At 37.6% G+C, this 26,606-nt stretch overlaps 1 protein-coding gene across 6 annotated transcripts in view; it reads right to left on the bottom strand.

Annotated features, from left to right (window-relative positions):
• Positions 1-5,775: 5,775 nt before the first annotated feature.
• Positions 5,776-26,606, bottom strand: part of ASXL2 (ASXL transcriptional regulator 2) — a 162,483-nt gene continuing 141,652 nt past the window's right edge. For all 6 annotated transcript variants that reach the window (XM_046663135.1, XM_046663136.1, XM_046663137.1 and 3 more), the window contains 3 exons: positions 22,652-22,757; positions 20,058-20,775; positions 5,776-16,612 (listed from right to left, as the gene is read on the bottom strand). In XM_046663135.1, the coding sequence (XP_046519091.1) occupies positions 14,159-16,612; positions 20,058-20,775; positions 22,652-22,757 (3,278 nt within the window). In that variant the 3' untranslated portion in view covers positions 5,776-14,158. The remainder of the gene's footprint in view (positions 16,613-20,057; positions 20,776-22,651; positions 22,758-26,606) is intronic.

The raw sequence follows: 26,606 nt of genomic DNA, 5'->3' as shown, positions 1-26,606 counted from the left end.
AGAAGAAATCAAAATCGAAATTAGAAAGTATTTTGAACTGAAGAGAAATGAAACAACAACATATCAGAATTGCTGAGATATTACTAAAGCAGTACTTAAGGAGAATTTATAGTACTAAACAATTATATCAGAAAAGAATAAAGTCCTCAAATTAGTGACATCAGCCTCCATATTAAGATATTAGACAAACAAGAACAAATTAAACCTAAAATAAGCAAAACAAATGAAACATAGTAATAAGTATCAAAGTGGAAATCAATGAAATAGAAAACAGAAAATCAATAGAGAAAATCAATGACTCCAAAGCTGGTTTAATATTCTGAAGTCAATCAATGCAATTCATCATATTAACAAACTGAAAAAGAAAACCATATCAAATTAATAGATGCAGAAAAAGCTTTTGATAAAATCCAACATCCATTCCTGATTAAAAAAACAAAACAAAACAAAACCTTCCAACTCTCAGCAAGCAATAGCAGGGAACTTCCTCAGCTTGACGAAAGGCGTCTAGGAAAAAGCTTTAGTTAACACCATACTTAATATGAAATACTAAATGCTTTCTTGGTGAAACTAGGAACAAGGATGTCCGCTCTCACCACTTCTATTTGACGTTGTACTAGAGGTTCTAGCCAGTGCAGGGGAAAAAAATAAAAGCATCCAGAGTAAAACTTTCTGTCTTTGGAGATAACACTGTCATCTATATAGAAAATCCAACGCAATGTACAAAGAAGCCACCAAAACTAATAAGTGAGTTTAGCGAGTGATTTTAGCAAAATCAGTATAAAAATATAAATTGAATGTTTATATCATCAATTAACACTTAGAAATTATGTTGAATTATAAAATTGAAATTTTAAAAAATTATCACAATATCGTTAAAAGAATTTAAATGTAGGGTTAAATCTGACAAAAGATGTGAAAGATCTATTCACTGAAACCTACAAGACATTGCGGAGAGAAATTAAAGAATATGTAGATAAATGGAAAGATGGATCAATGGCAAAATAGTAACATCTCAATTCTCTCCCAATTGCTGTATTCCTTAAACACAATCCCAATCAAAATCCTGTTTTTATAAAACTTGACAACAGATTCTACAGTTCATATAGTAATCAAAAGATCTAAAATAGCTTAACCAAAGTTCGTGCACTCCACTTTGGAGGCCCAGGGTTCCACTGGTTCAGATCCTGGGTGTAGACATGGCACTGCTCATCAGGCCATGCTGAGGCAGCATCCCACATGCCACAACTAGAAGGACCTACAACTAGAATATACAACTATGTACCAGGGGGCTTTAGGGAGAAGAAGAAAAAGATTGGCAACAGATGTTAGCTTAGGTGCCAATCTTTAAAATAAATAAACTAATTAAATAGCTTAACCAACTTTGAAAATGAAGAACAAAGCTGGAGGACTAACACTACTTGATTGTAAAATATTTATAAAGCTACAGTAATTAAGACAATGTAGTATTGGTGCAAAGATACACAAATAGATCAATGAAATGCAAGAGTGTAGAAGTAGACTCCTACGTATACGGACAATTGATTTTCAATAGATGTATAGAAGTCATTCAGTGTGTCATTTAATGTGATGGAAAAATTGGATATCAATAGGGAAAGAAAAAAACTTGGATCTGTACCTCTCACCATATACAAAAATTAACTCAAAATGGATCCTTAGACCTAAATGTAAAACCTAAACCATAAAGTTCTTGAAGAAAAATAGTAGAAAATCTTTGTGACCTTGGGTTAAGTAAAAATTTTTTAGAAATGACACCAAAAGTAAAACTCATAAAAGAAGTTGATAAATTTCATCAAAATTTTAAAACATCTGTTTTTCAAAAGACAGTTTAAAAAATGAAAAGACAAACCACACAGACTAGGAGAAAATATTTGCAAAGCATATATTTTATTAAGCACTGGGATCAGAATATATAAAGAACTCTCAACATTTAATAATAATAAAAACATTTGAAAAATGGGAAACAGATTTGAACTGGCACTTCATAAAAAACAGATATGAATAACAAACAAGCACATAGGAAGACATTCAGCAACATCAGTCATTAGGGAGATACCACTACACACCCACTAAAAATGGCTGAAATGTAAAACACTGACTGAAATGTTGATGAGTGTGTGCAGGAACCAGATTTCTCATACTGTTGGTGGAAAGGTAAAATACTACAATCACTTTGGGGAATAGTTTTGCAGTTTCTTAAAAAGCTAAACAAATACCTACTATATTATCCAGTCATTCTACTCCTAGGCATTTTCCCAAAAGAAATAAAAACATATGTCCATACAAAGACTTGTACCTAAGTGTTTATAGTAGCTTTATTTGTAATAGTCAAAGACTAGAAACAATTCAAATGTCCATTGATAGGTGAATGGATAAACAAACTGTGGTATAATCCACACAATGGAATACTACTCAGCAATGAACAGGAATGAACTATTCATACACATGACAACACAGATGAATATTAAAGTAATTGTGCTGAGTGAAATAAGCCAGGCAATAAAAAGTACATAATGTGTTATTCCATTTGTATAAAATTCTAGAAAATGCAAACTAATTTACAGTGACAGAAAGATTGGTGGTTGCCTGGATGATGTCAGGAAGGGCTAAGAGAGATGGTGGGACTACGAAGAAAGACAGAGACTTTAGAGGTGATAGACGTGTTCATTACCTTGAATGTGGTGGTAAAACATGTCAAATCGTATCACACTGTATGCTTTAAATATGTACAGTTTGTTATATATCCATCCTACTTTAATAGAACTGCTAAAAATGAAAAAAACCCGTAAACCATAGAAGAACTAGAGGGAAAAGGGGGGATTAAATGATTCTATAATCAATGTATAAGGGTTTGTTAAGTATATTATGAGAACAAAAATCTTAAAGGAAAATGTTCAGTCACAGAAAATTTAAAAGTTTCTGTATGGCAAAACAGACTAGAAACAAAAACGGGGGACATGAAAAATTAGGAAAAATAAGTGTAACACACATTGCAAGATATTAATATCCTTATTATATGATGAACACTTATAAGTCATTAAGAAAAAAATGGAACACTCCAACAGAAAATGTGACAAAAATTCTGATGAGACAATTCACAAAGAAACAGAAATAGTTCATATAAAGATGTGTTTGATGTTGCTAAAATTTTTTTAAATGCAAATTTAAAAATGAAGTATCTTTTTGCCTCTCAGATTAGCAAAGATGTCCACCACAAGAACTCTACTCTTCACTAGAATTGCTTAACATGTGGGAGGAGGATGGTTAATGGTTTTGCTTATTTTTAAAAGGTGCTTGCTCCTTGCTGACATCAATTCCTGATATCCTGGTAATCTTCAGCTGTGATGCTACAGCCTGGATTCCTAGCTGTACTAAGATGTTGAATTTGTTTCCATTCTCAGTTGTCATTTCTTAGGTCCAAGGACACGTTTCTGAGTCCTTGCTGGAGTGGTCTCCAAGAGCTTTGCTTCTTTCAAAGACAGGTGGCTTCTTCTTAACATCATAACTGGTTTCTCTAGTGCTGCAGTTTTTCTTAACTACACTGGTGGATCCTAAGTTCTTTATTTCCTTTAACAAAAACCACTTTTAAATTAACCTTCTCAGGTTGCTCAGAAAAGAAAATGTCACATAAGTTTTATTTCTATATCCACTTTGAGTTTCCTTTTTTTAAATTGTGGTAAGATATACATAAAATTTACCATTTTTAAGTGTACTGTTCTGTAGCATTAAGTACATTCACGTTGTTGTGCAACCATCACTAACATCCATCTCCAGAACTTTAAACACAAACTCCCCATTTCTCGCTATCCCCAGTGCCTGGCAACCACCATTCTACTTTGTCTCCATGAATTTGACTACTCTAGGTAACTTGTGTAAATGGAATCATACAATATTTATTCTTTCGTATCTGGCTTATTTCACTTCACATAATGTCTTCAAGGTCCATCCACGTTGTAGCATGTGCCAATTTCACTCCTTTTTAAGGCTGAATAATATTCCATTGTATACATATACATTTTGTTTATCCATTCATCTGTTGATGGACATTTGCATTGTTTTACCTTTTAGCTGTTGTGAATAATGTTACTATGAACATTGGTGTACAAATGCCTGTTTGAGTCCTTGCTTTCATTTCTTTTTGGTACATATCCAGAAGTGGAATTGCTGGATCATATGGTATTTCTAAGAACAACCATACTGTTTTCCACAGCAGGCGCACCATTTTACGTTTCCACCAGCAATGCACAAGGGTTCCAATTTCTCTCACATCCTTGCCAACACTGTTATTTTCTTGTTTTTTGCTAGTAGTTATCCTAATGAGTGTGAAGTGTATCTCATTGTGGTGGTTGGTTTTTTTTTGGTTTTTTTGCTTGGAAAGATTTGCCCGGAGCTAACATCTGTTGCCAATCTTGCTCTTTCTTTCTCCCCAAAGCCCCAGCACATAGTTATATATTCTAGTTCTAAGTCCTTCTAGTTCTTCTATGTGAACTGCCGCTGCAGTATGTCTACCGACAGACGAGAAGTGTGGTTCGTGCCCAGGAACCAAACCCTGGCTGCTGAAGCAGAGAGCGCCAAACTTTAACCACTAGGCCACCAGAGCTGGCTCTCATTGTGGTTTTGATTTGCATTTCCCGTGATTTGTGATACCAAGCATCTTTTCATGTACTTATTGGCTCTCTGTATGTATCTTCTTGGGAGAAATGTCTATCCAAGTCCTTTATTCTTTTTTTTGTGTGTGTGAGGAAGATTGGCCCTGAGCTAACATCTGCTGCCAATCTTCGTCTTTTTGCTTGAGTAAGATTGTTGCTGAGCTAACATCTGTGCCAATCTTCCTCTACTTTATGTGGGACGCTGCCACAGCATGGCTTGATGAGCGGTGCTAGGTCTGCACTGGGTTCCGAACTTGTGAACCCCAGGCTGCTGAAGCGGAGTGTGTGAACTTAACCACTATGCAACCCAGCCATCCCTCTTGTACTCATTTTTTAATTGGTTGTTTTGTTGCTGAGTTGTAGGAGTTCCCTATATATTCTGAATATTGATTTTTATCAGATATATTATTTGCAAACATTTTCTCCCATTCTGTGGGTTGCCTTTTCACTGTTGAATCAAATATCCTTTGATGCACAAGTTTTAAATTTTTAATGAAACCCATTTTATCTATTTTTTCTTTTGTTGCCTATGCTTTTGGCATTATATTCAAGAAATCATTATCGTCAAATCGAACTATGACGCATTCCTCATTTTCTGAGCTTTCTATTTTTAGCTCTTTGTCTCTGATCCATTTTGAGTTAATTTTTGTATATGGTGTAGGGGAATGATCCGATTTCACTCTCTTGCATGTGAACATCAAGTTTTCCTAACAGCATTTATTGAAAAGACTGCCCTTTCCTCACTGACTGCCCTTGGCACCCTTGTCAAAAATCATTTGACCATACATGCAAGGGTTTATTTCTGGGCTATTTTATTCTGCTGCTCTGTATGCCTGTCTTTATGCCATTACCAAACTGTTTTGATTACTGTAGCTTTGTAGTATGGGTTTCCTTTTTACTTTTGAAATACATACACTCTCTGGCTCATCTTGAGTTCTTTAACCCTCTTCGAGTGTTGCCTGAAGAGACTGGCGCACTCTGTAGTACACACATTTAGCCAGGACTCAGGGACAATTGTGCAATCAGCCGCAGGGGAATGGGCAACAAGCAGGTAAGTCATTTAATAAGCTGTCTGGTTTCTTTGGAAAAGAAAGGGCACAGTCGCTAGAGTAAAACTGTATGTCTTTATTCAACATAAAATGACTCAAGGTAAAATACACTTTGTCCATGTGCAGAAACATTATTATACATTCAATTCTGAAGAAGGTAGTTTTATACGACCAATAAAAAGAACAATCTAAAAGTGAGAATAAAGACGACAGTGAGAAGGAGCTAAAAGGCAGAGTTTTATCTGTCAAAGTGCTAAGGCCTATGTGCACAAAGATTTTAAAATGAACTCCACCAACCTAAGGCCATTTCTTCCATTCTGATTTCTCACGGTGCTGGTGAAAGTCTTAAGGGGGGATGCAATGAGTCACAGAATTAAGATAGGGTTTAAAAAATAGGTCATAGCACTTATAGTTAAGAGAAAAGTTTTTAATTTTTAGAGTTTCATTTGTCATGTACTCTAGATCATTCATGGATTCTAGAAATTTTGCAAATTCCCTAAGAACAAACTTGCCCTTCAATCAGTAATTTATCATCAGAGAATACATTATCAGGTCCTACCCAGCCCAGAACCTATCCTCTTATGTAAGAAAGGGGAAACCAAATTTGAGACTCTGGAAGAGTTTCATTAATTTAAACTTCATGTAAAGTGATTACATATGGTTCAGCTGGGACCACCACTGAAGTTTTCAAGTTGCTATTGCCTGAAAACCTAAAATGAGAAGAATTACTGACTTAGGGTCAAAGCCCAACTCCATCGCTGCCAAGCTCTAGGTATCAGAAAACATTAGACGCTAGTTTTTGCAAAGAACTGACCCAAGAGATGTAAAATTTTATGTACCACTTTCCAGAGGAAGGACATAGGCTATGTGTTAAATAATAGTTCTAAAGCATCTTGAGATATGTTGACAACATTTAGTGCATTGCTTTTTTATTGGGCTAATCTGAATTTTAAATATTTAAAAAAGACCACCTATGATTAAAGTTAATAAAATTAAGCATTAACTCAAGCTGGTTTAATAGCATTTATGAGCCAATGTTTGGGTCACTTAACAAAAATACAGATGCACAACCCTAAAACCTGATCAGCAGCAAAAGTTGGCACTAGATAGTCAATAGAAAACCATCGTTTAGCCCAAGATGTCTCAAATCAAATTTCATGATACACTCATGACAATTCAACATTGTTATGTGAACCCAAAAGCTAAAAAATAAAAAATTCAGTAAGAGAGTAATAATTCAAACTCTACTTAAATTTACTTTAAATCCAATATAGGGTTTACCTTTCTTCTCCCCTAGGCATTCTCTAGGTTTTGCAGTCAAGACGAAAATCAGGATATGGTTTGAAATTTCCTTTAGCTTCTTTCGAGCTTGAAGAACCAGGAAAATTGAGTTTGAAGTTACTCTTCAGGAGGCCCACTATCTAGCCACAGCTCACCTTCACAGCTGTTCATCTCTGGTCTCTCTTCCAGGTTCAGTCTCTCCCTTCACGGTAACGAAATCGTTCTAGGGATTGTCTTTTCAGGTTCAGACTGAGAGCTACATCAAGTACAGATACTCCTCAGTTTATACAGTCTCTAGGAAAGAAACCCAACCTTCTGTTTAAGGTTACCAAGCATTAGGAAAATACAGGATATCCACTCTCCTACTGCCCGGACAGAGCTGAGACTTCACCACATAGTGGAATACGCCTAATAGCTCTTTGACTAAACAGTGAACATGGGTAGTTTGCCATATAGAATTCAAGTTGCAAATCAATAATCCAGGTTAAAGATAAACTTTAAAGAAAATTCCAGAGTAAGCACTGACAAAATACAATGACTTATCTTTTTAAAACCTTTCTACCAGAAAGTCTTAAAAGAACTAGGATTTAGGCCATTAAAAAAGGCTAGGGTCTTGCTGAAGCCTCTTTTAACTCAAGTTCTGTGACTTAGAGAAAAAAAAGCCAATTCTATTACTAGAATATTAGAATAAAACAGAATACTAACTGTATGCATTATGAAGAAAAAACAGGGAAGCAACATCTCTTTAGATTCACTTCCTTCTCACAAGACTATAAGATGAAAATCAAGTTTTTTTTTATTCCCTTGAAGTTTCTTTTGGGTTTGAACAGTGACAGGAAAGCTGCATTATTTACCCAAGTGTTATCTGAAAGGATTAGTTGACCATAAGATAAAGCAACTTTACTGACATAAGGAGCAGAATGAATCAAAAGGGATTGCGTCGGATTCTTTCTCTTCCATTTAGATTTTTACTAAAAGATTTCCTGAAATTTCTATTAACAACTTAGATCTTCCAATGATAGTTCTCAAAAAAGGTAAATTTTATTAACAAGGCTCCTCACTTCCACATTGTTTCATCTAGGGGTAATGCCTTTCTTTCTTCATGTCTCGCCACTGTGTATCTCAAGCGCTTCTGTTTCAAAACTCATTTACTCTTAAACTTCCACGTCTTGGGAAATATGTAGCATATATTACTCCTTGAGCCCTGAACTAGACACCTGCGGTATGGTTACTACTTTAGGAAGACCTTTTACAATGTGCATGGCTGCTTTTGTTTACCCTTGCATAACCAGAACTTTAGCACAGTGCTTAGCACATGGTAGGTACTCAATAACTATTTGTAGTGAATAACATGATTTATACACAGAAACAGCTAGAAATCTTATGCAAAATCTCTGATTGCTGAAGACTATTTGTGGTCCCATAGTGTCAAAAGCGGTGAACACAGGTTTCTAAGACTCTGCAATGAGAATACATGAAAGCTGGGGATCCAAGTTGAAGCTGTTTGTGTTCTGGTACACTGCTCTTTCTCACTCAACTGCAGACCATCTACAACACCTTTAGGCTCCACTGTCATTACCTGAATATGAATTTTATTTCCAGTGAGGTAGGAGACCCATTTAAATAATGATAAATATGTACTAGAAATGCGTGTGTCTTTGTGAGTGGTCATTCATGGACTGCTTCACGCACATTTAAGTATTTCACCTTCATTCCTATCTATAGATATGGGAATTAGGAGGATGCAGAAGTTCCCTGAGACTTAAGAAATTTCCTCTGGAAACAGCGTACTTTCAGCAACAATTCAGGGTGCTGTTCTCTTGGATGGCTAAACTATCTCCAATGTCTTTGGGCAACCCTGATGTTTGAAATTTCAATTTTTGAAAAATAATGTCTTTCAAAAAGCATTCTATGTATCCCTACTAATTCCAAAATATGCTATTTTAATCAGTGAAAATAACCATAACTGGGCAATTATGGGGGAAACTAGTGAACTAGAATTAAAGTCAGTTTCATGGGTCATTAAGACATTCTTGAAATTCTGACCTTATTTTCTTTCAGGTCATTAATAAATCCATATATTTTTCATTTTTAAAGAATGGGCTATATATCCTTTATTTCCAAAGACTATCTAGGTGTCATTTTTCTTCCTCATTCATACCCTAACACCAAATATTTACAAGCACAAAATTACTTCTCTTGGACAGCAGGAATCCAGATTGTCTCTAGGTATGGGACCGTGGACAACCTCTCCTAACATCTGGCTTTGTCCTCATTTCCTGGCCCTACAGAGATCAAAATTCAAGTTCTGCTAGCTCACCTCTCCAGATCAGTCAGGAAGGACATAAAACTGGCAATGAAACTCACTTCTCAGAGAACTGGGAAACAGAAAAAGTTTTCTGTTATCTTCATGAGACCATTTCTTCACATACCTCTACAGCCTGGAAGGTGGTGGCAGTGAGTGTTTGCTAATGAATTATTAACCACTGTGGAGAAAGGAAAACCTATCTTTTCCCCTGAGATATTTTCTTACCATTCTTTGTTTTAGAAGCAAACAATGGGCACATTAAAATAAAGAATGTACCATGGTTTTTTCTTCCTTACTTTCCCAGTAACATTAGGTGGTTAGGAGACAGAATAGTTCAAGAGTGAAAACCTAGAGATGAGCAGATTAGGAGAATTTAGCATTTACTAGAGTTCTGAAAGAAATACACTACCCTGATGTATTACCAAATGCCTCATTTTACTCTTTTCTATACAATGTGTTAATCTTCCAATAATAGTATAAGGCAACAACTGAGGACCCTCACCCACACCACTCTCAAACATATGTCAGACCTCAAAATTCACCAAAAACTCCAAGGTTTTTATTTTCACTTTAATTATCTTTTACTTAATAATAAAATGAAAAATAAGAATATATGAATACATACAATCTATATACATATATTTATTGCAAATACTTAAAATTCTTATGTAAAATGATTTTCTATATTTGTGAAAAAATATGACTTTTTAAATGGTGTTGACACCAACTTCTCTGTACATACCCTCAATTCCAATGTTAACAATTCCTTTAAAAAGGCAAAAGACACAAAAGTTTATCATTTACCAAACCAGTCTGTACAAACCTTATAGCCAGAAGGAAAAAAAAAATAGCTTGTGGCAAATAAGTCAATTTTCTTTCAAAATAAAAAATAAACTCCAAAGCTATTCCCCTTATTGCATTTTTTGGAAATAATCCGAGTGTCTTTAGAGTAACTTCCTTTGAAGTAATTTGTGCCTTAACAGTGAGGTCCTACATTAAAGATACCATATACGAGAAATTAAAAGTCTTCCATTGTCAATTTTTACATAGATATTAAAATATATATTACTTAAAATATATTACTGGAAAGCTATTTTTAAAATTGATCTTTAATAGTTGTATCAAATGTAAAGCATTAAAAAAAATAAAGTAACCAAGAATCTATGAAGCTCTTACTTCAACTTTAGGAAATGTTTCACCTATTGTTCTCTTTCAATAGGTATGTAGGTATTGAAACACGGTAGGAAAGATCCCTGCCTATGATCATGTTTCTTGGAGTCTCTTTGGACTATTCTATAAATTGAGCTGAAAACTACCCTTGGCCAAGTTTTTTACTTAGCGTTGTTGTAATGCAACAGGGAGACTTTTCCCTCCTTGCTGGGAAGCGAAACCTCTAGGTCACAGAGAAAACAATCCTGGCACTGCTCATGGACAGTGAGTTCTAGCAATAAATGCGATGTAGTGACCAGAGAAGACCTCCTCATTATAACAAATCATTTCACCCAAGAGTTCTTTAAGGACTCTAAGGTGGAGAAAGGCAATAATAAGCAATTAGGATGGTAAATGTCAGGTCATTATTATGTATAAATTTACTCCTTCACCTGGAAGGCAGTGAGGTCTTCCTTTGGCTATTTAAATCTGAGATAATTCCTACAACATCTACATCTGTGTGCCTTTCCAGCTCATGCAAGTATGCTTCCCCTCCCCCAAGAAAAATTTCCCATTTGCCAGATCTTACTCTTAAGAACATCACATAGAATACCACAGATGGCTTCAGTATCTTGAGCACAGGGGTTAAGGAATAGAAGTAGGGCAAACAACTCCAGGTTATTGGGCTTTATTTTCTAATTGGATGGAGAATTTTAATTAAAATTCTTTAAGACTCAAGAGAGCCTTCTCTACTAGACAACTTAGAACATTCATAAGTAAGACTGAGATGATATATTGTTAATGTGATCTCCCCAAGGTGCCCTGCAGTGGAAGGGTCTGAAGGCTCAAGAAGCATCCCTTGGAGGCAGAAGCATCAGGCACAACGCCTCACCAGTCACTGGAAATAGTGCAATTTAATACCATAAAAATAAGCTTAGCACTTACTAGAAACATTTCAGATTGAATTGAAAGGTAAAGTATCTGAAAACCTAAGATAAAAACTGCTTTAAAGGTACTGGAGTACATACTCTAATAATTTAGAGATTTTCTTGTTTCTATTGCTCCATTTGCAAAAGAGCCAGACTAATTTTTTTTTTCCTGTTCAGCTTAGATGACTTTCTACTTATAACCATTGTTTTGAAACAAACTGATAAATGGATTGTAGTCAATTTACTACCAACCTAAGAAAATCTAACTATTCTCTTATTTGGTCAAGATTGAGGCAGTATACCTAGTTGACAACTTCTGTTTTAGGGGTATTCATAAATGCAAATATTTTATTAGCTGGGTATTATTTGTTAAGAGAATCTGGTGTATAGTAATGCTCAGAATCTATCTGCAAGAGCCTGTGTCAAGATGAAGAGGCACAATATGGTTTGCTCTCTAAATGAATTTGAAAATCCCTGATGCCTTTCTTCCTTTCCTGGTTAGTCTGTCCACCCTCAGATTAAGGGAACCATGGAGGAGAGACTTTCTACGACAGGAAAGGTGCGAAGAAGAAAAATCACTTGATCAATCCAAACTGGTAATTAATGTCTAGCATGGGATCAGTTCTGAACCACTCAACCACTTCCAGCACGCAGACAAGCCCTCAGCCCTGCCACCAAAGTGGGGAGTGAAGAAGCTGGGCATGGAGAGTTTTAACCAGCAATTGGTCTTTTTAACTCCCCCTTAGATTACCCAGGGTACTGAAAGCTTGGGAACAGAACCACGGTTTCTGTTTCCTACTGGTTCTTCCTATTCCTCATCCCTGGATCCATGCAGCTTTCAACTCTCTTAGCTATGTGCGTGCTGGAAGAAAAAGGGCAGTTAGAAGGACATCCTATTGTCTTGGCTGAAACTAGAACACAGATATTAATCCTGTATTTGCCTTGGGCCACATAAAAAACCAGACACGAAAAATGAAAAACAGTGAAGTAATAAGCTTCTTATGGGGTTTAAAAGTATTAAGAGTGTTTAATGCAGTGGGTAGGGTGGGGAGGAAAGGGTAACAGAATGGGGGTAAAGCGAAGATTATTACTGCCTACTTTATCCTAATCTGGAATGTGACTCAAATTTACACTGTCCTGCGTGTTGTAAATATCACATCCTGAATATTAAGTACAATGACGACTGTACCAGGTTGCAGCAATATTTTTACTTTATACACTTGAAATTAGGAAACTTGAAATCAATATGCAAATGATGCACATTGACAAAACCCGATTTTTTAATACCAAATTCTGGTAAATTGTAGACTTATTTTAATGTCCTTTAACCATGACCTAAATATATGTACTCACAAGTCCTTCAGTCACTAAAGAGAGGATTAAAAATACAACAAAAAAGGAGACAAAAAAGAATTAACAAAAGCAAACAACGACGACGAAACTTTGGAGCTAATTTCTCTTCCTTTCTAGATGTTCTCTTAGCCATTCACTTGAAGACACTTTACATTAGAAATTTCTAGTGCATAGACAGTAGTAATCCAAAATGGGGGACATATTTTCTATAACAGAAGTGTCTTTTACTGTGTGTGCATACGTGTGTGTTCAAAGTAATATGTAATAAACTACTCCATATTCCTCAGATGCCTGGGAAGTCAAAACAGGTTTGCCAGAATGGGCACATGTGCCATGAATAAGCTTTTCTACCTGCAGCCAACAGTTGACTATAGAACATTATGTAACAGGTTGGGAGAAAAGAGAAAAAAGAGAGGCTACCTTGTTTCTAGTGTTACAATCGTTTCCCAAGGTTCTTTATGTTCAGTTTAACAGTTTCTGCACCTTTACCCCTGCCCCCTGCCCAAGAAAACACTTGATTCAAATCACCCCATCACTAATACTTTTCTGTTAACTTTATACTAGTATTTCAAACCTGTCTGTAAGCTCCCATGAACGACTAAGTACTTGGACATTATTGCTGGCACTGCTGCCCTGCACAGGCTATGCTAACACAGGGCCCAGAGAGGGTACTCTTCGCGGCCACGTTCACTGACTCGGTGCAGGGGAGTGGATGAGGGAACAGCAGGAATCCCCAAACTGCAAGCAGAGTGCTTGGCAAGAGTACTGGTTTATGGAAGCCAAGAAACAAGACAGTTTTCAGAGTCTGAAATACTACTTGTGAAATTAATACCTTATCAAAAATTTGAACTTAAGAAGGTTCCAGCTAAGGTAAAGGGACTGAGTAAACCCTGAATTCAAATCCTGCAAAGGCTGAAGGATCTATGTAAAGCCTGAAGTCAGACTGTCAAGACATAATCAGCATGAATGGTCATTTCTCCAGACCATTCCTTCGCTCCTTCCTTTTCCTAGCCTCTTAGGAAAGGACAGAAGGGAGACAGCTTCCTTTCACCATGCATGGCATTAAACTTTTCTCAGAGTCACGTCAAATAGGACACAAATCTGAATTCAAAGTAATACATTATTACCTAAACACTTGGAAAAATAATGTTAAAACAAAATGTGACATATTTACATGATTTTGTAAGTGCAAACTTGTCACAAATTCACAAAGTCTTGCTTGACTTAGACTTACTATACAAGGTGCTCTTCCTCTAAAATGTAAGATCTGTACTCTATATTCCTGATTAAGTAACATTTGTCTCTTAAGACAACTGAAACCTACTTGTTTATTTCTGTGATTCCAAAAGGACGCAAAAAACACATCTTGTCAACCCTTCCCTTCCTGCCTCCTTTACAGTGTTCTCTTTCTAGTCTCATTTACCGAACGACAAGGCAAGAGACACACAGTTTAGAGGGGCCAATGCAATCATCGTGGCAGAAAGCTCCACACCCCTTGCACATGATCATAGCTTTCAAACGGCAGTAACATTTCGAAGGCGTGTTATCTATGCTGTTTTCTTCAGGGAAGGCCTGAACAGGAATGGTCTGGCCGTGGCTACTGGGATTCATAGCTTGGCTAGCAGGGATGGTAGTGACAGTCACTGAAAAGGACATGACATCACCTATGTTACTAGATACCTGGCTACAGTCAGGCATCCCCGGTACAGCAGAGTTATGGTCCGTGTCAGATGAGGTGGAGACATTGATCATGCCTCTGTAGCTTGGCCCGATCTGTGTGGGGCTTCCATACAGCTTTGGGGTTTGCAGTGGTGGAAGGAGGAGAGGCTGATGTGTGGGACTGTCTGTAGGTAGAGGAAGAGCAGTAGAATTGAAAAGCTCAGGGCTGCTACGCATTGTCTTACCTCTTACTGCATGAGCCATTTGCTTCTGTGCTGCCTGAATAAAATCTCTGGCTAGGGTCTTTTCATCAAACATTTGGCCTCTGGGGAAGAGGTAATTCTCCTTGCTTAAAGTGGTTTGCTCATGCACTGGTGTCTCTGCCTTCACGTTCTTTTTAGCTAAACAATCATTGGTGGATAGGTTTTCTCTACTGTGGGGTCCTGAACTTGCTTCACACTTGCCAGAACTCTGGGCAGCCTGGGGCTCCTCCTTCACCATGATAGATTCTTGCTCATCACCAGTACTTTCCTCATCAGTATCTTCTTCTTTGCTGCTGCTACTATCTCCTGTTGCATTTTTACAGTCTGTATATCCCATTTTCAAGGCCTCAGTGGGGCTACTTAGACAAAAACGGTCTTCAGGGTTTACAGAATGGGTCCTCCTAAAGCTCTCTGAACCCCGGCCATAGGTGGAAATGTTAAGTAAGTAGTGACCTGCCATTGCAGGCTTTGATGTCCTTCTGCCAGCAAAACCCAGCATGAACCTCTGGCTTATGGAGAGGTCTTCTAACTGGAAACCTGAGTGAGTGAAGTTGAACTGAGAGGGCTGTGCAAACGAGGAAACATTTTGCCTCTGAACCCTTTGGATGAGAGTCTGAAGGATCTGCTCTTGGGTTGCTTTACTTAGTCCTTCTCGGTATTGGTGTGTGTCAATGCTAGACTCCCTCAGATCCTTACCTGAAAAGAGCTGAAGGGGCCTTGGAACCTGGGGGAGCTGCTTACTCTGCAAGGTTTTCCCCAGCTGCTGTATAGCTGGATGAGACTGCCTCTCGTTACCTTCCTCTCTGGTGCTATTTTCTGTTATGTTGGTGCCTGTGAGTGCTCCTATCCCCTTTTCCTCTTTTGTAGTCAGTGGAACAGTTTTCATTTCAACTTTGGTGAGAGGTTTAGGCAGAATTTGCTCCATGGGAACATCTTTGCCCTGGAGCAGCTGAGTGACCAGAGGATTATTAGCAGGGATACTAGAACTTGGCCTTGAAATGGGTCCATTCATATTCGAAGAAATTCCTGGAGTTTTAAGGCTAGAAGCTGCTGGCAAAGTGCTCAAGGATAGAGCTGATCCGGTAGGTGCTACAGTTACACTGACCTGGGGTACAGGAAGCTTTTCTAAAGTGGCTGTTGTTAATAAAGATGTTAAAGGGGAGGGAGTCATATCCACTGAAGCACTAGCATTTGTCTCTGCTGAGGCTGAAGGGTTTGGTGGATTCTTACTAGAAGCTGCTTTGGGCTCAGCTGTGCCATCAGCAGTAAAATGAGCAGGATCTGCTGGAGTAGAAGGTGCTTTCTCTTGCCAGCAATTACTGGGCCACGGTGGGTGGCTTAGAGAGGCCATGGTGGCTGCTGCCCTGGAGGGATTCAGTTTTTCATTATTCAATTTCACTAAAGCTGGTGGGGGTGCATTAGTGTGGGCTGGTGATGGGACACTTGTGCATGCTCCACTGATGGCAGATATTGGAGGCACTGAGGGGGTTTGCTGTAGTTGTGCTCCAGAGACACTATGAGGCTGTGCCTGGCCTGGGGTCTTGGTCTCAGATTGGGGCTGAGTGTCTGGACCAGAGGGTAAAAGCTCTCTCGTACCTCCCCTGCTTCCAGTTCCTGCCAGTTCCAGTGTGGGGCCCTTTCCAGTTTCACCGACTCTTTCTGAGTTTGGACTCCCTCCTCTAGCAGTTTTCCTTTCACCACCCTCTCCTGGACCTTGTCCACCCCCTGGGCCAGGTCCTGGAATGGTCCCTCCAACTGAGGCGGCTGCAGCAGCGGCAGCTGCAGCGGCAGCTGCTGCCCTCTGTGCTTTGACCAGCTGGGCTTTTGCTTTGATGTCTGCAAGAGTTCTGGCTCCTGTTCTGTTAGGACTAGTGATGGAGACTGGAAAACGAGCCCTGGGAGAGACCTGCGATGTAGGAAACGGCATGGGGGAGATTCTGGAGACTGGGATCTGAAAGAAATGAGATGAGGGGGCAAAAGAGAATTAGCTTTCATTTATAACAATAACAAAACTTCATTAACACTTACATTTTTAGAGTAGGGTGAATGCTACAAAACCTGTGACAAAGATGGTAGGTTTATGGCTGAAAGACCAAACCGTGGAGAGAGTGAACAACACAACTTTGTCTCTAGAGTCCTTCTACTTCCTCTATTGGTACCAAAGACTCTCCTCCCTTGACATCCACTCCCATTCCAAATCCCCATACCACTTTCCTCAACACAACCCTCTCCTAATGTCACTACTACTCACAACTGCTTATTATTTAAGATACAGAACTTTCTATGCTATCTGCATTTTCAAACGTGTGTGTGAGAGAAGAGAGAAACAGAAAGAAAGAAGTAGCACATCATTACTGTCTTTTACTTCTTAGCTTTACTACCAAAGTCCAGGGGAAAATTCTTGCTCTCTTCTGGTACACCACCAAGCCCCCACCCCGCCCCCCCCCCTGTACGCACAGCAAAGCATAAAGGCTGAATTATCTCAAGTTACAAAGGCTTCTAAATAGCACTGGAAGGAAGACAGTGTGTGATCCACAGGTGAACTCCACTCTGCCCACCTATACCAGGGAGTATGTGTATGTTTAACAGTCATTCTTAATCCTAGCTGACATTATACTTACTTGTGGAACTTTTCAAATATATATATACTCGGACTCCTATCCCAAAATTTGCAATTTACAACCTCTAGGGAAAAAATGCTTTTCTAAAAAGCTTCTTGTGAGATTCAGATGCATCATCATGTTTGAAACCACTGATTTTAGTATCATAAAATATCACATCTGAAAGGAATTTGACTTCTGTTTGAAACAATACTTTGAGAGCTACTGGAGTTAATTAGAATGCATCAAGATCTAGACCCTTCTAGTAGCTGGTAGAGTTTAAAGGAGCAAATAACTGTTACAGATGTTCTAGGCCATTTAACTGAAAAAAAAAAAAAAAGCCACTCATCTCCAAGAAAATGCATGTCATCTTTCTGGAACTCCTTAAATTAAGAATAATAAAGTTACTAAAGATTTTTCATTATTTGCAATAACCACTTCTCAAAAGGTCAGCAGCCCTGAAAAATGATTCTCTGTCGTTCAGAAGTTAGAGCTGTGGGGTCGTGTAACAGTTGTCCGAAGTCCACATATTTCACATCATGAGATGTAGCTAATCTCTCTCTTAAAGCTGAATCTATTTTACACCCACTTGCACACAGTATTTTAGAAGCCGCTCAAAGCAAAAAAAAGAAGCAACTGTTGCCCCTTAGTACTATCATCTAGAAGAGACCACTAATAAGGGGAAAAAATAGATAAAACTAAAAACTATAAGAAAGCAAAAGCACAGTTGTTTAGAGGAATTGTACATAGGGACAGTCTCACATTAGAATAATCTTGAGAGTAACAACACATCTAGCACAATAAACGATATCTATCATAATGACTAAAAATCATTAATTATATGTTGACTAAATAAGGACAATCATTAAAAGTGGCTAAAATAAAAAGTTTTAATACTTAAAAATAATGTTTCAGTTATTTATGTAAATAGCTCTACTACCTGTTTATGTGGAATAAATGAGATGTTCTAGTTTTTCTAAGCACAAAACACTCAAAGCTGTTTAGGCACTGATGACAACTGAACAATTTAACTTACTGAGAAGTCCTACCCTGGGATAGCAAAGGAATCGACTCTTTTCTTTTTAAATGTATACTGAATGGAAAATATATAATGTGTGTTAGAATTTTCCATCTCTCTCTGCACATATTATATGTTATATTATATACATAACATATATAATTTCCATATACATATACATATGTAACACTGTAATAAAATTCAAGTTTTGTTTTTCTACTTACATTTTGTTGGAAAGGCTTTGTTTGGTTATAAATTATGCTAGGCTTTGTCTGAGAGTGGGATTTGAAAGAGAGTCTAACTGAGAGAGGTACGAAAGCAACTTCCGGTAGAAAGTCTTTTGGAGGGGATGAGGAAGGAGAAGAAAAGTAAAAGGAAAAAAATTAAATAATACTAATTTGGTCACAGTGGATTTAAGTTTTCAGTGTACAGCCTGCCTCGTTGGATCAGCAGGAAGCAGACTGAATATGATGTAATTCAGTCTCTTTACAGATAAGGAAAGAGAAATGATAGGTCTGACTCGGTGTCATTTATAAAAAGTAATCTAAACTGTAACTTAGCTTTCAGGTTTGGAGGTAGGTTCTGATAAACATTCTTTAAAGAAAAGTTTCTAATACTTTTATAAAAATAGTAAATGTGATTATCATAAAAATCAGAATCTACGGCAAAGCATGAATGTGTATGTTAATGGTAGAAAAGTATAAAAAAATAAGAAAAACAAGAGAGATCCTTAAGTGCTGAAACTACAAATCTTAAAAAAGTAATGAAGAACATCATACTATTAGTAATAAGAAGCAAAATGAATGAGAGAGGCGTCACACAGTGCATGAAATGGGCCAAGTACTAGTAACTGAGTGTTTCCAAGCATATTCCTAACAGAACTAACTGCTTCATCTAAGTTAAATAAAAAAGGGAAAAAAAGTATTTCTATTTGGTTTATTTTTCTATTTATATTCTAATGTGAATAAATGATACCCAGTGCCTAGGCTCATAGTAGACACAACAGTATTAATAAATACTATTTATTAAATGAATGAGTAGACTGCAAATTGATATTAAGCACAAACCCAAATATTAATAAACCTTTAGATCAGAAGAAAAAATGCGTTTAGGTTTAAAAGGGCTCACTACTGGTTGGATGCAGTCTTTCTATACTAAGATAGAGATACTGCTATGGGAATTTGAAAGATTTGATATGCAGCAATATAAGGCTGAAATGGAAGGTAATGATATATCCTAAGCAGTAGAGCAGAGTAAGGCTATTCCATCTTGCATCAGTTACTCAATGTCCCTTGAGTAACCAGTAGTGACTCATGGCTGTCACACACATTTTCTTTAAATGGATGGAACTAAAGGTAATTCTAGATCCACAGAAAATCAGATCAGTTACGGCAGTAGGAAAAGGGCCAAAGGTATGCTTAAATATCATGGCTCTTGGTACAAAGACATGATCTCTTGATCACATCAAAGGCGTCCTCGTGTTTATTATCATACTTATTTCGTCATGAGACAGAATTTTTCATAACTGTCTTGGGATACAAAAGTAGCCAGCAGGGGGTGGGTGGAGGTGGTTTACATTAGCTATCCAGGCATCTTACTTATTACAACACTAATAAAGATATGCAGGAATGCAGTTCTAAATGCCTGTTTATTAATATCAAATATAAATAATTGCTTCTGCATTCAGAAACACCACAAATTACTTGAAATTTAGCAGGTATGACCAAAAACTTTGTGCTCCGAGCATGTCTCTTTTTCAATTCTTCCCATTCTCTTACCTTGAGAGGTGGTACTTTTCGCACCGGGATCCTGTCCACTCTATTGAGAAAGGGCTGTGGCGAGACCTGAAATGGCTGCTGGTGGTGGCGATTCTCTGTGACACGTGGCCTCTTCTCCCAGCTCATAGGGGACTCTTCTTGGGTGAGAGAAGCTTTCCTCTTGAGGCTTTCTGGGCTGTGGTCAACCAGAGCTGACGGAAGCTCTTTCATAGTGGCCTCCTGTGGACTTGCTTCTACTATGGGCTTCATTATTGGTTTTTCCACCTCAGGACTCTTGGATTTGCTCGGAGATGTAACTAAAGCTTCCTGGCTTTCATTTTTGTTATAATTAGAGGCTGTAGTGAGATGATTCTCCTTCTCAGACTCCTGTTCAGCAGAGGCAACTGGCTTCTGCTCCAAATGATCCTCGTCCTTTGGGCACTTGATGGAAAGAACACTGCTAAGCTCATTTGCATTGCTAGCTGAGGAAAGTAGGGGCTCTGTGGATTTGGAGCTTGGCTGCACCTTATCTTGGCTTTCGTGCTCCTCTTTTCTGACTGGTGATGGCATTGGTACTTCTTCTTCTTTAGACTCTAACTGGGGAATTACTGGGACTACACTGAGAGGAGAGGCCTCTGAAGGAAGCATGGATTTTGGTTGCTCAGCTGGGGTTTTCTTTACTTTGGAATCACTGGGTGAACCCGTTAATTTCTTTGAATCCTCAAGGCTCAGGCCAGAACTAAAAGGTAGAAGAAAGAAATGTTCTAGTTGAGAAATGACCCGTGTCACTGAATGCACTATGAGATAATGGTATATGGCAATGCCTAGAAGAACCTCTGACACATAGTAAGTATTATTCGCATATTCTCTTCACTATTATTATTAGTGAAGGTTCTGGAGTCAGAGTACCTGGATTCAAATGTGGGCTCTGATACTGACTATCTCTGTGATCTTAAGTAAGTCTTCTGTACCTCAGTTTCTTCAATTGTACACTAAGTTTAACCACTTCATAGTGCTGCTATGATGATTAAGTTAATGTATGTAAAGTACTTACAACAGTACTTAGCACATAATAAGAGCTCAATAATATTAATTATTATTATTACTTCTGCTTATAAAGGGCCTACATTGTCTAGAGGCATGCATCACAGACTACCCACAAGGGAAGACTCATGTACCCTGCGATGGTGAGTCTGGACTGTGATCAACTCTGTTCTGCAGTACCTGTAGAAAGGCTGGCCCAAGAAATCTAAGAAACCCTGAGGAGACAGTAGGAGAGCTGGCTGTCAATGTTATCCAGAGGTTGCGAATTATAACTCTTGGTTTTTAGAAAATCTGTTTAAATTTCACTTGGTATAGCTCTAAAATTCTGAGATCGAGTGTCTATGAGCTATGCTGGGAGCTACCCTTCAGGCCAATTGGGACTTCCACAGCATGGGCTGGCTCAGAGCGAGGCTACTCTGTAGGGTCACTAGAGACTCCTCCTAATGTTTCGGAATACTGTTTAACAGGCAAAAACAATGTAGCTCTCTTTGGTGACTTCAAATAATCAGTACTGCACCTCTGAGATGGAATGGCTAAGGATAAAACAGGATAGTAATCAAAGAGTCCTGCTATAAAAGCAGGTGAAAAGTAACAGCTGAAAAGACAGACCCAAGAACTGCTGTAATGCTCTATCTGCCTAACAATGAGGGAATGAACAATATTCATGGAATAATAGCTACCCATAATAATGGTCTAAATGTATACACCATCATTTCCATAGAAGAGCTCAAAATTTATACCAAGAATGTAGAAAAATCTGTATGAAACTCAATCTCATTAGGAATCACCTCCTAAACGAGCCTGAAGGCGATCAATTAATACTACTTGGAGATAAGAAAAAAGAGCCACCACTTCTCAAGCTGTAGTTACTGAGTCTCCTTCAGGGTTGGCAGTAGGTATGCAGAAGGAAGGAAGGGAGACTAACAAGTAACACTCTGGGTGTTCCATCCTATTTCAAACAATATAGCTCCACTGTCATCTATTTAAATGTCCCCAGTAAGATTTCATTTGGATTTTTTGTTAGGAAAAAAACTGATTTAGACTATGGCTCCTTGAAAACAAGGTTTGTACCCAGATCCAGCTATGCATATCTATCTCCCAGAGTGCCTTCTACAGAAGAGAGGCTGTTTGATTACATGTTGGATACAAAGGTCTGTATTACAGGATTCCTTAATGATTCTGGATAAGTTATATTGTGGGATAATTAACTATTATACAAAATATACAGAACTTCAGTATTCTTATATCTTATAAAGTTACTGGAAGAAAAGTCAATCTATTCAAAGAAAGGGACTCTAATTCAAGATAAAATCTCTTTTCTTTTTCTTTTTTTTTTTTAAAGAAACCACTCCACCCACAATGGTAATGTGTTAAGAGTCAAGGATTATAAGTAATCCAATTCTGTGCACCTGAGATTCGTAAAAAGAAAAGATTTTCTTGGTAAAGAAGAATTGGTGAAAAAACAGAAGGAAACTGAGGACTAGATTTTCTGGAAACGTAGTAAGATGAAGCACCACATGACAGATACATAGGAATTAACATTTGGTTTACAGAACCTGTCTTGATATTACCTCTGACCATAGTAGCTTTCAAAGAATTGTTCTTTCCATGGCTCTACTTTTTTCTCCTTCTCAATCTCTTGTCGAATTCTCACCTGCATCTCAGGTGTAAACTCACCTGTAATGTACCAAAAAAAAAAAAAAAAGATATTCAACAGAAATATGCTGTTTGTAACTTTTAACTATTTGTAAATCATAGAAGATTCATGCGAGAGTCAGAATACTACGATATGAAAGTAGCAGAAATTTCCCCAAATTCCTCACTGCAAAGAAGTATCTAAATGCCATTAAGCAAAATAAAAATACTTTTACACCACTCCATGTAGTTTTCAGTACTCAGCCGAGGTCAACTGGGCCTTTTCTCTGGGTATTCCTCATACCACTTCCTCCTGCCTGCTCCAAACATCTTATTTCCTACAGATTTCTTTTATCACCAACCTTGAATTTGTGATTTCTCTTCCAACAGAAAAACAGTCATGTGCTTTCAATAAATAATGCCACTGGGCATGTTATTAAAGTTCTGTTTCTCCAAGGAAACTTGTTATTGTAGGCCTTTTAACTCTAACTGCATAATGAACAGCTATGGCCCTGCTTAAAGACAGTTGAAGTTCCAGTAAAAAGGTAGGGAGTTATTTTGGAGTTGTCAGTTTTCTAATGGTTCCAGAAATTGTACCAGTCTAGTGCCCTAGCAACAAGACACTCAACACGCAAAAGACCCAGCTGCTCTGATTATGCCACTTATTTGCATATACTATCAACTACCTCAATCTTTCTCACTCCATCAGCAGAGAAGACTGAATGTGCTTGGTAGGCGATTTTCAAACTTGTGGCTCAGAAAGGCTGTTCCCTTTTATAGTACCCAGGACCTTAGGGAATAAGAGGTGGAAATGACAGACCTGAAGTCTAAGACTTCCTGGGGCTAAGAAGAGGGAAAAGTGTTAGAGGACAGTGGGTATTATAGTTCTGGGCATACGAGTAGGAGAAGAGGAATTTGGTTGTCAGAATCCGACCCAGAACTTCTGCTCTTTTGTTGAGTCTACTGTGCATGATAGAATTAGGAATAAAAAGTACTGAATTCTGTTCACATGTGTACAGTGTTTAAAGATTTTGCTGCTGATAAAATATCACATGACTATAAATATAGCAGTGACTGCTCATATGCCAAAAAAAGTAACACTAATAATAATCAAGGTATCATTGTTGATAATATCTACTTAAAAAAACTGGGGGGGGGGTTGGAGCCATAAATCCTTTATCAAATTATTGGTAAAGAAAAGTACTGATGAGTATATTTTAAACAGCTTATGTGATTTCAATTCTCTCAGGAAAAAAGGAGTCCCCGTTCAAGGAAATCTTTAAGAACGAGAAAGGACAAAAGTAATCACCAAGAGATCTCTTCTACACAGAATTTGTTCTAAAAAGCAAAACAGGAGGGGAAAAGTCAACAATTACAGTGAACAATATAGATATTAATTAGCTGACCAATTAACTCTGTTAGTGATCTGACAAAAACTAAGCAATGAACAGCATTCCTAATGTTCTCCTTATAAATGTATTTATTTTAAAGCTTCTCATACTTGTTTTAAGCTATTCCTTGGCATAACTTGACATAACTTTACAAGTGTTAGTTTGTATTCCATGTGTACTGAAAAACAAGCGTAATATTTAAAATAAAAATAATAAAAAGAAGAATAAAGCTGGAGGTATCAGACTCCCTGTTTGCAAACTATACTACAAAGTTATAGAAATCAAAACAGTATGGTACTGGCATTTAAAAAGACACATAGATCAATGGAATCAAAGAGAGAGCCCAGAAATAAAACCCACACATATATGGTCAACTAATCTATGACAAAAGAGGCAAGAACATACAATGGGGAAGAGACAGTATCTTCAATAAATCATACTGGGAAAACTGGATAGCCACATGCAAAAAAATGAAACTGGACCACAATCTTACACCATGTACAAAAATAAATTCAAAACAGATTAAAGACTTGAATGTCAGACCTGAAACCATAAAACTCCTCGAAGAAAACACAGGCAGTCAGCTCTGACGTCAGTCTTAGCAATATTTTTGTGGACTAGTTTCCTCAGGCAAGGGCAACAAATGAAAAATAAACAAATGGAATTACATCAAACTAAAAAACTTTTGCACAGCGAAGGAAACCATCAACAAAATGAAACGGCAACCTACTGAATGGAAAAAATATTTGCAAATCATACATCTGACAAGGGGTTAATGTCCAAAATAGATAAAGAAATTACACAACTTAATATCAAACAAACAACCCAATTAAAAAATGAGCAGAGGACTCGAAAAGACATATTATCAAAAAGACAAGAAATAACAAGTGTTGGAAAGGATGTGGGGCAAAGGGAACCCTCATACACTGTTGGTGGGAATGTAAATTGGTATAGCCACTATGGAAAAGTGTATGAAAGTTCCTCCCAAAATTAAAAATAGAACTACTAGATGATCCAGTACTTATCCAAAGAAAACGAAAACACTAATTTGAAGAGACGTATGCACCTATGTTCACTACAGCATTATTTATAATAGCCAAGATATGGAAGAAACCAAAGTGCCCATTGATAGATGAGTGGATAAAGAAGATGTAGTGTGTGTGAGAGAGAGAGAGAGAGTATGTGTGTGTGTGTGTGTGTGTGTAATGAAATATTACTCAGAAAAAAGAATAAAATCTTGCCATTTGTGACAACATGGATGGACCTAGAGGGTATTACGCTAAGCGAAACAAGTCAGAGAAAGAGAAATACCATACGATTTCACTTATATGTGGAATCTAAAAGACAAAACAAATGAACAAACAAAACAAAACAGAAACGGACTCATAGATTAGGAAACAAACTGGTGGATACCAGAAGGGGAAGGGGTTGGAGGGGCAAGTGAAATAAGCGAAGGGGATTGAGAAGTACAAACTTCTAGTTATAAAATACTTGGGGATATAATGTACATAGGGAATATAATCAATAATATTGTAATAACTTTGTACGGTCACAGATGGTAACTAGGCATTGTGGTGATCATTTTGTAATGTATACCAATACAAGCTGCTATGATGTACACCTGAAATTAATATACTGTCCATCAATTATACTTCAATTAAAAAAAATGAAATAATAATATAGCCAGTGGTTTTAATAATGGCTGCACATTAGAATCACTTGCGGAAACTTAAAAAACAAAACAAAACACTGAAGCTCAGGCACTACTCTAGATCAATTAAAAGAAAATCATTGAGAGTGGGGCCTGGACACCAGTATTTTTAAAAACACCACAAGTGGGGCCAGCCCCGTGGCTGAGTGGTTAAGTTCGTGCACTCTGCTTCGGTGGCCCAGGGTTCGGATCCTGGGTGCGGACATGGCACCGCTCATTAGGCCATGTTGAGGTGGCGTCCCACATGACACAACTAGAAGGACCCACAAATAAAATATACAACTATGTACCAGGGGGATTTGGGGAGAAAAAAGCAGGGGGGAAAAAAAAAAAGATTGGCAACAGCTGTTAGCTCAGGTGCCAATCTTAAAAAAAAAAACAAAAAAACACCACAAGTGATTATAATGAGCAGTCAGGGTTAAGAACTGCTAATAGTGACTGACATTATATGCTGCGCAAATGCAATCAATCAATCGCTTTTTTATACTTTCTAATTTACCCTCAGTAAATTTGTTACATCAGAATTAGAAACATGGCATACCTGGCAAAACAGTGACCACGGCCAGGAATTCTTGGTCACTATCTACATTTACTCAAATTCTCTGTCACTGAACTATACACTTCAAAGGGATGAATTTTAGAGTATGTGAAACATGTCTCAACAAAGCTGTTTGTTAAAAAGTTCTTAGTGATTCTTTTTACTATTAGTTTCATTGAGGGTGAGTAGTAATAAACAGGTTATCTTGCTGCTTATCAAACCATGATTCACAGCACCATAAAATAACTCTA

Source organism: Equus quagga, chromosome 5 (assembly GCF_021613505.1).
Source record: "Equus quagga isolate Etosha38 chromosome 5, UCLA_HA_Equagga_1.0, whole genome shotgun sequence".
NCBI classification, from domain to species: Eukaryota; Metazoa; Chordata; class Mammalia; order Perissodactyla; family Equidae; genus Equus; species Equus quagga.
Note: the sequence above shows the minus strand (reverse complement) of the source record. Positions and strands in the feature narration are given on the sequence as shown.